The sequence below is a fragment of the Hyperolius riggenbachi genome, chromosome 9, assembly GCF_040937935.1.
Source record: "Hyperolius riggenbachi isolate aHypRig1 chromosome 9, aHypRig1.pri, whole genome shotgun sequence".
NCBI lineage: Eukaryota > Metazoa > Chordata > Amphibia > Anura > Hyperoliidae > Hyperolius > Hyperolius riggenbachi.
In genome coordinates, this window is record NC_090654.1 from 211569030 (window position 1) to 211582232 (window position 13203).

The 13203-nt window shown below is 41.5% G+C and overlaps 1 protein-coding gene across 1 annotated transcript in view; it reads left to right on the top strand.

The window, feature by feature from the left end:
- Positions 1 to 8748, top strand: part of ARL6IP5 (ADP ribosylation factor like GTPase 6 interacting protein 5) — a 28606-nt gene extending 19858 nt beyond the window's left edge. The window contains exons 2-3 of the mRNA XM_068253950.1: positions 2248 to 2465; positions 8537 to 8748. Coding sequence (XP_068110051.1) covers positions 2248 to 2465; positions 8537 to 8706 — 388 coding nt within the window. The 3' untranslated portion in view covers positions 8707 to 8748. The remainder of the gene's footprint in view (positions 1 to 2247; positions 2466 to 8536) is intronic.
- The last annotated feature ends 4455 nt before the right edge of the window (positions 8749 to 13203 follow it).

Below are 13203 nucleotides of genomic sequence, written 5' to 3' on the forward strand. Positions count from 1 at the left end.
AATAACATTGCATAATTTTGTCATATTTGCAGGTATAAACCAAACATTGGATTTTAAACTATGAAACCGAGCAGAGCTATTGATCCTTATAACTCCCCTGCAGTGAAACCTTATCTGAAGCTGCCTCACGGTTTCTGATGTATCCTGCTTCTGAAAATAGTACTGTCGGAGAGCTCAAAGAAGCTCTTTTGCATAGAAAACTGGAGTTTAACTCCTCCTGTACTCTAAACAATATGAGATTCATATCTTGGCTACTAATGTTCTATTTCTTAGCTGTACTACACATACAATTCATTATATCATACGTTTATTTTCACTTCAGAATCCCCTTAAATCTAAAAATGTACTTTAATTGTCTGGCACATGTTTAGTACCCTGTGTTGGCACACTGCGGCCCATATGCAATTAATTTTTTCTCCTAGGTGATGATTTTTCATCTTCTTTAAAATAACTTTTCAGCATTTTGCAATTGAAAAGTTCCAAAAGTAGTAGAACATTTACTATCAAAATTATTTAGTGGATTTTCTTGCTTGCTGAAGTATAAAAGGCATTTTATTGGCAAGGTGTGAAAATATCAACTTGGAGAAAACCGAGGATAAAAAGTGAATTGCATAAGGCCCTGCATGTTGAAAAGTTGGGCACTGGTCAGTGCCGTAGCTTGGGAACTCTGGGTGTTACTGTTACAACCCCTCTGCACTGCCACAGATGCCAGATGGGAATTGTACGAATTGCAACAATGCAGGGCAAGATAGCCCTCAGAGAGAGAGTGAGCACAGCGGCAGAATGTATGTGTGTCCACCAATCTAGTCGCCCCCCCCGGCGACGGTGAACACACAACAACGGAAATCAAGTGGGAACGCAATCGCAAGAGTGGCGATTGCCAACAGTGACACAAGACCGAATAAAGACAGAGCACAAGTGTAGCAAGAAAGACACAGCAAATAATGATCATAACGCCAAGGAAAATAACAACCGCACTCGCTAAGCGCGGTAGCCGCGCACAAAACGCAACAGCGACAAAGCACGCTAATGGTGCGGTCTCCGCACGAAAAGTGCAACAGAGACAAAGCACGCCAACCCTAACTAACCAATGTAACACGAAAATGAATAGAGAACGCGAACGCTTACTAAACGGTTACCTCACCGAGCCTACAGCAAGCGTTCGTTCCAGACAAGACAGACAGGAGTAACCAGTAGCAACCGCAGCTCTCGCCTACACTCCCAGACAAAGTACAGAAGGAACCTCTACCGCTAGGGCGGATGCGATCCAGACAGACAAACAGATGGCACAACCAGTAGCAACCGCTGCTCTGGCTTGCACCCCTAAGACAGAGTACAGAGAGAACCACCGCACTACCGCTAGGGCGAATGCGATCCCAACAGACAGAAGGATTTCCTGTCGACCGCCGCTGGCGACAAGACAATCGCAACAGATAGACAGTACAAGGCAATACAGATAATACAACCTGACTACGCTAGAAGGAATGCTAGTGCAGTCCCAAGGAATTACTCTAAGATAATCTTAGCAAAGGCTGAGACTCCAGGTAAGTTAGCAGGAACAAACCATCATGACCAGCAAGGAATTCTGGGAAGAAATGGTTTTTATACTGCAAGCCATCAGAGGAAGCAGCTAAGCAATTTGCATGACAAGTGTATGCAAATTCCTCCCCAGTACAGCAACTCTGCAGCTTGCAAAGTGGAGACAGGTCTCTTTTCCAGGGACCTGCAGCACTCAGACCTAACAAATGGTCAAACAGCTGTCTGCCTGTGCAGACAGCAGAGCAGATCATTACACATATAGAGGTGATCATAACCAGCGTAGCACCTATAATGGGGTAACAAAGCTGTTGGGGGGGCCCTCTGGTCCAGGGGCCCTGGTACGGTTGCTACCTCTGCATCCCCTATTGCTACGCCACTGGCTCTGATTGACATCCATGGAGTACAATCACTGAGGGACCCAGAATTAAAAAAAAAATCATGTTGCACTCTACGGATCTACTTGCAGACATTTTTATTGAATAGGATGCTGTTTTCAAGCTCCACCTACCCATTACTATATTGAACAAGCATATACAGTGCAAAAGCAGGGGAGGTCTGTTCCTGGATGAGTCAACACAAACTCGTAGTCTCACCATTTAACAGCTGACTGGTCCAAGAGAGATTTGGATAAATTAATGAATAAAGTAGAAAATCCCTTTATTAAAATTGATGTTTGTTTTTTTTTTTCTTTTTCTCATTGTTTTTCAGGTTTTTAAGTCCATTGAACATGATCCTGGGAGGATCAGTGGTGATTCTTGTTTTCCTGGGGTTTGTGGTGGCCTCAAACAAAAAGGATATTGTCCGAAAATTTAAGAAGCAATACCCCACCACTTTCGTCATGTCCATTATGTTGTCCAGCTATTTTGTCATCTCCATGTTTGGTGGCATCATGGTGTTCGTGTTTGGAATCTCTCTCCCACTGTTACGTAAGTACTCTACATTTATCTGTGTGTGTGTATATGTATCTGTAGCCAAGCGTCAAGTTATACAGCCATAAACTGTACCGCTTCAGTCAGTGGCACAGAAACTAAGGATCTCAGAGACCATTGGAGAACAAAAGCAACCTGAGCAAACCTGGGCTGGATCTATTATAACACTAGGGGACATTTTTACATTTTCACCTGAAACTATCATGAAAAACTGTTTTTGGCGGTGGAAATCTACAGTACATTGTCTGCTTAGCTTTACTTTTTAGCTGTAATTGAAGAAATCTGTTTAAAACAGTAAGGCCTAGTGCACACCAAAAACCGCTAGCAGATCCGCAAAATGCTAGCAGATTTTGAAACGCTTTTTCTTATTTTTCTGCAGCGTTTCAGCTAGCGTTTTGCGGTTTTGTGTAGCGGTTTTGGTATAGTAGATTTCATGTATTGTTACAGTAAAGCTGTTACTGAACAGCTACTGTAACAAAAAACGCCTGGCAAAGCACTCTGAAGTGCCGTTTTTCAGAGCGGTTTTCCTATACTTAACATTGAGGCAGAAACGCATCCGCAATCCAAAATCTGCAGCAGCCCGGGAGTATGCGTTTCTGCAAAACACCTCCCGCTCTGGTGAGCACCAGCCCATTGAAATACATTACCCTAGCGGATCCGCACCCGCAAGCAGATCGCAAACCGCAGCGGAAATGCTCCGGTGTGCACTAGGCCTAAGAGCACTAGCAAGGTGAGAAAGGTTTACACATTCCGTTTGTGCTGCTTTTAGTGCCCCTGCTGAAATTTCCCCTCACTTTGTGTTGTAGGTTAGATTAACAGGAAGTGAGTGAAAATCCTTTAAAGCGGAATATAACCCTGCATTTCAACTTTGCTCTAAAACATTATTTACAGCATATTATATCCCAAAAATTTTTTTTATTTTTTACTAGACTAGCATTGGAAGGGTGAAACACAGAGGTTTCAAGTTCTGTGGAGAGATATGCAGAAGTTCAGATAGATACATTCTATTTAGTTATATGTATCTATTGATAAACAGTTACACACTCTTTGGCTGTCCTCCAACTCCTTCTCAGTGAGAGATGAGTCACATGCCACACTTAGATACATTTATGTAAACAAAATGTATCTATTTCAGGTTCGGAAGCGTCTGCAGAAATCTCCAGGAACTTTAAAGCCCTGTGTAACCCTTCCAATGCTGGTCTAGTAAAAAAAAAATGCTGGTTGCATATAATATGCTGTAAATAATGTTTTAGAGCAAAGTTGAAATGCAGGGTTATATTCCGCTTTAAGGGATAGACAGTAGTAAAAAAAAAAAAAAAAAAAAAAAAGTGAAAATTATGTTTCACCACTCTAATGCCTCATTCACACTTCGTGCGCTTCTGTCTGCTTTTTATCAGCACATCAATGTTACAGATTGATAAGTGTTGCTGAAAAGCGGATAGAAGTGCACTAGTGTGAATAATTGCATAAAACTTACTAAGAACGGATGGAGTTACATTTAGGCAGGGGTCAAAGTTTTACGTGTGCGGTTTCCTGCGTGCATTTTCTGCACACCATGTGTTTTCATGTAGGAAAACACGCATGTTTTTTTTTTACAAGCTAATTTAATTGATGAGTGGAATGCTCACAGTGCTGCACTGCTACGTTGTTGTTGTTTTTTCTGCAACACAAAAAAAAAAAGTGTGAACTAGCCCATTGATTAACATGTACTTCCATAAACGAAAAAAATCCTTGCGCTCTTGTCCGGGAACCGCAGTCACTCTCATAGTTGCTCTCTCCTCCTCGGTTCTATGCACTGTGCTGCTCCAAACATTGGAGACAAATGGACAAATCTAGAAAAATGGAGCGCTCTATAGTGCATTAACCAAAGGATGAGCTTTATTCGCAATAAATCATTATACTCACATGAATATAGTGAAAAACTTGCATATCAGTGGTACAGCCAACCGCTTCCAGCCCTGGTAGTAGATGGCAACGTGCTGTGGACAGCAGCGCGATCTCTAATGTCCAGGAAGCCGTCTCGCTAGAGGGTGGTCGTGGCTTAGCGTCAGTGTGCCGGTGACGTCATTACGCGTTTCGGCGCTCTGCGCCTTCGTCACATGATGAAGGCGCAGGGCACCTAAACACGTAATGATTCGACCTGACAGGCATCTGAAAAATCTCTGATGGTTGAAGCTGCTGCAAATCAGTGTATGGCCACCTTTAAAAAGTTGCTGGCAAGCCTGTACAGGTTTGTCCAGCGCATGTGTCCCTCTAGCCGGGGACCAGGCTTGGCAGTGTCCAGATTCTCCTCCGTAGGAATGCAGGGCTGAAATCCGTAGTTGTATCTTTTCAGGTCTCTGCCTGGACTGTGTGCAAGTTCCGGCCGCACCATAGCAGGGCTGTGGAGTCGGAGCAATTTTGGGTGCCTGGAGTCGGGGGGAAAAATGCTCCGACTCCTAATGAACTGTAATTAAAATAGAAAATATGATAAAATGTTTTATTTCTCAGATAATAGTCATCATAAATAATTTATACATACATTAATAGCTGTGCTTAGTCCACAAAAATGAAATAAATCAATCAAAATTAGTTACTTGTGCTGCTTCAATAAAGCATTCCCGTATTTTTAAAGTCAGATATACACATCTGATTGTGACTGTATATATGATGTGTACACAGGAATTTCTTATATAGACTAAATAACATCTATGCTGTAAGTATAAAGCCTGATGTGTAGCTGTGTCACTAATAGAGATGGTCAATGAGATGGAAATAATTCTGCGTTGATTCTGATTTATGCAAATGTACTTAAGGCAAATTTATGCAAATGTACTTTTGGTAATTCAGCCAGTAGCCGCAGTCCGGCCACATGCCGCTTCCACAGCAGGAGCGTTCTGTACCTGTGCAATAGTGCTGCGCAGGTGTAGTACGCTTCCGGCGGTGGAGTGTGTGCATGCGCACTACGCCAGACTGGCTCAAGTACCTGGACTCACAGCAGAAGATCCAGGTGGTGGAGGAGTACAGCAAGGGACTGATTAGCTTGAAGGGGGCTGGAAGAAGCCCCAGGTATGTATAAAACTTTAATTTCATCTGTCTCAGGTTTACTTTGTTACACCGTAGTACTATACTCTACATATGCACTCCCCACAGAGCTGCAGGGAATCCACTGAGAATGTTGTGCACATTGAACACAGAGGTGTTGTCTATCACCCATAAACCTGGTTCAGATTGTGCATGAAAAATGTGTAGTAGAGGAAGAATCTCCTCATTCCCCTGCAGAGTACCTGCTCATCACTCTTACATGTACCCACAGTTACATTGTCAAGGGCCTGATAGATGTTTTTTGTTCCGGTCTGTACCTTTTACAAGTACTCTTACCAAAGGTGCGTACACACATGCGACTATAGTCGTTTGAAACGATCGTTCCCCGGTCCTTTCAAACGACGATCGTTTGAAAAAAAGCAGCCAACGACCATGAAGTCTAACTACGGATGAGCTAGATAGTTCAAAACGAATGATCTAGCTTGGCGGATTTTTCCCAACGACGATCGTTTGCAAAAGTAGTACATCGTTGGAAGCGATCGTTCGTACTAGGCTTGACATGCGCATTTCACTATTTCTCCATGGAACTTTTCATTTTTATGCGCAGGCGCAATAGTTACTTTTATGTGATGTAACGTTCGTTCTAACGATTTGATTGTTACACACCTTTTAAAACTAACTTTACTTAGGTCGTTCTTTCATCAATGAAAAGTTTGTTCGTCGTTGCCAACGAACGATCGTTGTGGCATGTGTGTACGTAGCTCAAGGACTAGTTGTAGTCTATGACTAAAGGGAATAAATATGGCAGTCTCCATATCCTTCTCACTTCAGTTGTCTTTTAAAATTCCTAAGTGTTGACTGTTAAGAGACGAATTTCATGTTACATACTTTCAATCAACAAGATTGCAAATTAAAGGAGTAGGAGTCGGAGTCGGTGGAATCCTAAACTGAGGAGTCTGAGTCGGTGGATTTTTGTACCGACTCCACAGCCCTGCACCATAGGCTATGGCAGGTTGCACTAGTGCAAAGTGTTATGCAGTAATGAGGATGTCCAAAACTCCCTGTTGCTCTGCGTGACTGTATAAACAGCTCACAGGCAATTGGGTGATAGTAGTGATTAACACTTGTCAATGTAGTAGTGCATGTAAGAAAGGCTATGGCGGCTGCCGTGTGGTATAACAAGGTTTATTTGCTACGTGCGTCTCAGGAGGCAAGTCCTCTTTTCATCAGGCTTAGGGCCCTTTTCCACTAGCAATCGCATCACTATAGTGGAAAATACTTCTCATGATTTCTATGATAAAGTAACAACCCTAGCGATTTAAAAATCGCTAGCGATTTGCGATTCAGCAGTGTAGTGGAAAGGGGCCCAAAAAGTCGTTGTTTTAGGAAAAGCACAAAGAACTGGTTTAAAAAAAGGAAACTAATGGTCCTGAAAGTCAAGTCAAAGCCTGGATCTAAATCTTATTGAGGTGCATTATGTAAAATTATTTGAAATGGGCTGTGCATGTAAATTTAACGCAAAAAACACATGAATGAATTGGCACTGAATGAAACAGACGCTATCCGTCCTGCGCCGCCCATAGCGAGAGGGAGGGAAGGGCAGAGAGGGCGGAAATCGCTGCGGTGGGGGGCTTTAAGGAGCCCCCCCCGCAAAACGCAGATAGCCGGCGGCAATCAGACCCCCCCAGCAGGACATCCCCCTTGTGGGGAAAAAAGGGGGGGGGGAAGTCTGGGCGCCCTGGCTGCAAAGTGATCTGTGCTGTGGGCTGGAGAGCCCACGCAGCACAGATCACAGCAAAATCCCCTGGTTCTCAAGTGGTTAAATGATGACAGAGAGAGAGGGAGAGCATTTGGTTTAACCCAATCCACAAGGATTATACATTTAGGCTCATCTCCTTAAGTGAGGACACCTAAGTAAGGTAAAATAGACGTGTTAAAGGGAGTGTAGCCAATCGAACAACAAAATTAATGACTCCTTTGCAAACTCTCATGCAAATACTCACTGCGGACCAGCTAAGAGAGGATGTTGGGATATGTGCTCCTAATCTTTTGATAGGTTGTTCCATTGTATGCTTGCATGTTGTATTATGCATGGATAGGACCAATACCAGGTAAGGCCCCGTTCACACTTGCGTTTTGGCATGCAAACGGACCGGATCCGGATCGTATTTTAACCTGATCCGGATTGGAACCGTACGGTTCCGATCCAAATCCGGTCCGTTTGCATCAGGATTGCTTCAGGCTGCCATCCGGATCCGTGGGGGAAAAAAAAAACAAAAAACAACAAAATACCTTAAAATTTGTTGGGGTCTGCAGAAGGTGCACCTGGTGCACCTGTAGAATCAGGTCCTCCGCTGTAGGCCTCACCTCCACCTCCGACATACTGCCAAAACAGCTCCAGCACGTGTGTCACTGCTGCTCCACTCCAGATATGCTGGGCCCATGTGTCCCCATCCGAAATGGCCGCTATGATACGCATAGGAAGTGGGGTAGAACGTCCGGTGTTGTCTCCAGTGTCTTCTGTGCTTCCGTTTCCCATTGGTTTTCTATATCCGGATGGTGCAGTCAGGCTCCGGTCCGGGTGCGTGGGCCGGATGAGCCGGACCAAAAAATAGCGCATGTTGGAAAAGTGTCCGGATCCGGTCCGGCTCCGTACTGTACGGAACGTACGCATGTGAATGTCCGCATTGCTATGCGGAACGTACGTTCTGTTTGTACAGTATACGGTCCGGATCTGATCAGGCGGATCCGGACAGGGAACGCTAATGTGAACCGGGCCTAATAGATTGAATGTATATGTTTTCTACAGGAGGAAATGCTTTGTTAATTTTATATTCATTAAACTATCTTCATTTATTGTTTGGAGATAAAATGTACATCTACATATTAAAGAAAAGTCTTCACACACTGTGTAGTTTGCTTGTATTTTTTACATAACTGTACATCAAAATTATTCTGTAGTGAGTCATTTTGTGATTAATTTGAAATTGAGAACTTTCGTATATTTGTGTTGTAATGTATTTTATTATCTTTTGTACCCGCAGTGATGTTCATCCATGCATCCCTGAGGTTGCGCAACATCAAAAACAAGTTGGAGAACAAGGCGGAGAGTATCGGCCTGAAGAAGACCCCTATGGGGATTGTGCTGGATGCTCTGGAGCAGCAAGAGGAGAACATTGCAAAATTTACTGAGTTCATTAAAATAAAGGAATAGCATGGATGGTCTGCAGCCCCCAGATTCTTCAAACGTCTGCTATCCACCCTCTGAGCTCTTTATTTTTGTTTCAGCTGTGTATACCGGCAGCAGCACCTCACTGCCACGTATGTTCTTTACCAGGGAACAGTCAGGCATGAGGATCTGACTGTACACCATTTAATTGTTGTCAGTTATGGGGTGTTCAAAGAACAAGGGTACTGATAAGATTTACTCTGTCTGCCTTCACTTGTTTGTAGGACTGAAGATGGCAATAGATACACTCCTCTATTCCATACCACTTCTCACTTCAGGACTTGATATTTTCACTTCTTGTGTGGTCTTAGAAACCTGAAGGAGCTGTTGTTCATCTCTTAGAAGTCATACCTTGAGTATTATTATCATTATTATTATTATTCTTACATGTGGATACTGTTGCTCTACTTTTTCACAATGCTTGCTTTGATCAGTTAGTGGATAAGTGTACTGATTAAGTACATTATCCAAAATGGCGCTTAGCAGTCACCCATCCTTCTCTTTCTAGAACCCTTTCCCTGCCTGTCTGCACCAAGGGACCCTGGATGAATAGTTGTTCATGAAACCTCATGTGCTGTTTATATGCTTATTGGACTGCTGATCTTTTTAGCTGCTCCATGGGTCTGCACTGTAGATGTTAGAGATGTTCACCATTATAATTGATAAAGCTGCCATTTCCAATGCAGCAACATCTAGTGATCAGAGGAAGCCGTGGCTTGATGAGTATCCAGTTTGCATTGGCTGCCTTTGCAGGTGTTGAGCAGGTAGTGAGGGTTGTTTAGAGGGACCATATAAGATGGTGACCTTTTATGAGTACTTTTGTCCTTCAGTTTACTGTAGTGATTCTACTTGGTATGGGATGACTGGACACGTAATTTTGCTTATCTTTCCTCTATTTTTTTCTTAGCTATAGTTTGGAGTTGATTTGTCATTGGCGAGCTGTGGGGCCTGATATCTTGATAATCAGTGATGTTTTCTTAGATGTAAAGCTGATCCTTTGAATTACTGTTTGGGAACAAGTATGCAGATCAGGGAAATTAAAACATCTCCTCTGCTTTCTCCAGGTGAATGATATTAGTCATTGTAGCCAAAGGATCAGCATTACAATGTACAATCTAGCATTTTTATTTTCTTTAGACGGTAGTCAAGATGGCCGCCTCCACATTTATTTAATGTTGGATTACTTTAATGTCATTATTTTGAACGAATAGTATTCTTCTTTTGTGAACATCTGCATTATTTTGTTTGTATAAATTATGGTATTATTGCACTTTTGTGCCTGAAACATATTTAGCACATATAATAGGGATCATGTATTGCTGTAGAACAGAGGGGAAGATGTTTCTAGCATGCTGATTTTACTTTCACTGAAAGGAGACAAAGTTTGGGCTGTTTTTGCAATTGTAGAACAGACCTTGGAATGGAGACAATACATTAATAATATGCATGGCTTTGTGTATAGTTCTTAGTATCTAATATGTCTGATGGATTATCTTACCCTCTTTTCTATATGAACCAGTCTGCTTTCTCTTTTACTGATTTAAAGTGGAAATTTTAAGATGGATTCAGATATGTTCGCGTTTCCCCTTCAGCAATTTGCCAACTTAGAGACTATTATGCTGGGTACACACTGTAAGATTTTCTGGCCTATTTACTGTCAGATCGATTATTTCCAACATGTCCGATTTGCTTTCCGATCGATTTCAGAGCATTTTCCGATCGATTTCCTATTACAATTAACGGAAATCGATCGGAAAATGATTGGAAAGCAAATCGGACATGTTGGAAATAATCGATCTGACAGTAAATCGGACAGAAAATCTCAGTGTGTACACAGCATTAGGCAGACCACAGTTGTAGTCCTCAGCAAGAGCCAAGCAGCTTGACTGTACAGTGATAGGGAGTAAACTATCTCCTAACGCTATCACCAAAGATTATTTCAGGCTACATGTTTCTCTTGTATGTATGTAGCTTTATTCATAAAATTAACAGGCAGAAGCTGATTGGTTAAGCATGAGGTCTTCATTTTGTGTTCATTTTTTCCTAATCTCTTTCTCTTACATACATGCTATGTGCTCCCTTTTTCACTGCAGCAAATTTGGCTTGCTGTTATTTTGGTACATTGAGCGTTCCATATGTGTGTGAATTTTAAGGTGCGTCTGTATGAAAACAGGGCAGCTTCCATTTCTGCCCACCACAAACAGCACTGATCTAGAAGTCACTGGCTGTTGTGGGCACACAGCTGGAAGAGCCTCTTGTAGTGATTACAGGGCAGCATTTGCTAGTGTATAAAATAAGAAATTGATTAATTGCTGGGTAAGGGTTTTACGGTAATAGTTTTCTGGGGTCTTCCCAGGCCATCGCACCAATATAACAAAACTGTCTTTCTAACTTGACAGGTCCAGTTGGAGGGCTCAGACTTACATGTTTGCGAAATACCAGAGTCTGTATAAACCCAGCATTCATTAAAGCGGAATATAACCCTGCATTTCAACTTTGCTCTAAAACATTATTTACAGCATATTCTATGCAACCAGCATTTTTTTTTTTTTACTAGACCAGCATTGGAAGAGTTACATACAGAGCTTTAAAGTTCAGTGGATAGAAATGCAGACGCCTCTGAAGTTTAGATAGATACATTTAAAGTAAACACAATGTCACAAGTGTGGAATGTGACACGCTTTCTGACTGCAGGAGCTGGAGGACAGCCAGAGAGTGTGTAACATTCACCACTTGTTACATTGTGTTTACTTAAATGTATCTATCTAAACTTCGGATGCATCTGCATTTCTATCCACTGAACTTTAAAACTCTGTGTGTAACCCTTCCAATGCTGGTCTAGTAAAAAAAATGCTGGTTGCATATAATATGCTGTAAATAATGTTTTAGAGCAAAGTTGAAATGCAGGGTTATATTCTGCCTTAAGCCGCCTGGTTATCTGTTAGGATAGGGAAATGACTGAGGCTGATTATGAGCATTACTCCAGGCAAATGTTTAAATAAATCATTTTCTTAACCTTACCAGTTCTGTATATAGAATAAAGCCTACTTTTCATAAAATGCCTGTGCTTGGTAAGCTAATGTATGACCCACTGAAAACATGGCTACCACTTCCATAGTTCCTTCTCTGCATTGCAGCACAGTGTGAGAGCGACTCTTCCTAGCAAGGCAGAGTTAGCATTGGCAGTCTTGCACACATACTCCCTCAAACTCAGACTTTAAAATCCTTTTTATATATTTTTTTTTTTCAGGTACACAACAACCTAAAAGAAATTATTTTTTGTTGCGTTGCTATCAGGCAGGGTCCAGAAAAGCAGGGTTTGTTTTACCACAGATCTTTGGAGATCTACCATTTTACCGCTGCATGATACAAAGTCAACTGCAGTGTAGCTAGCCATAATTTTTAGATTGTGACTATTGATTATAGGCATAGGTAGAACACTAATAGTATCCTGCTTGCTAAAATTTTGTGAAATGATGAATTAGCTTCATAAATGGCTAACCATTTAGTACACGCTTTCTTTGCATAAAACCATCAAAACATATCAGTGCAATTTAGCTATGCTTTAAATAATAATCTTCTATGGTTTCTTAAAAGCTGTAATTGAGCAGTTAATATTGTATTCACATTGTAATTTTTGTTGTTAGATTTATTATGGGAAGGATATAGGATGAAGAAAATAGAAAAGACTATGCAAATCTGTGTCCTGTGCAATCTAGCGGCTATGCTTGGTTAATCTAATAGTTTTCTTTTTGCACTAGCCAGAGCTATAATAAAATTCCTAACCTACCTTCTATCTGTCTGTCTGAAAACCGCATCCAAACTACCATCACATTGTGGTTTACATTGTTTGACTGATAAGAGGTACAACTGTTCAGGCCATTGTGATAGAAACCTGGGCCCTTATGCAATTCACTTTTTTTTTCTCCTAGGAGATAATTTTTCATCTTATATTTAAAATACCTTTCCAGCACTTTTCAGCTAAAAAAAAATACTGAAAACAAGGCAAAGTACTATCAAAATGATTTTCAGTATTTTCTTGCATTCTGGTGGCTTTATAGGCACTTTGACAAGTTTTTAAAAATATCACCTAGGAGAAAACTCATATGGGCCCTGGTGTGTGTATTGATTTGCTGCAGTACCAGATATTACCAGCGCCTGTCACTCTTTGTATAAGCAGACTATACAATTCCACTTAAAGCTAGATTCACCAGCTTATTTTAATACAACAATGCAAAATGGAGAGTTGTGTGCCCTATTCCATGACAACCAATCCGCCTTCAGTTTACGGAAACTTAATTGTTCATATAAAGTGACAACATAATATTCAGCAATGGCCATTAAAGTGAGATGAACAATCACAAAAACGTGGCCTCCTCAATAGAGCTTACTGTCTTATTGGATGTGACTGGAAAACTGTCAAAATAGGAAGTTTGAGGCTTCAGTAGGCTAAAATTTGTTTTAGGAGTTCTTGGTCTTTGT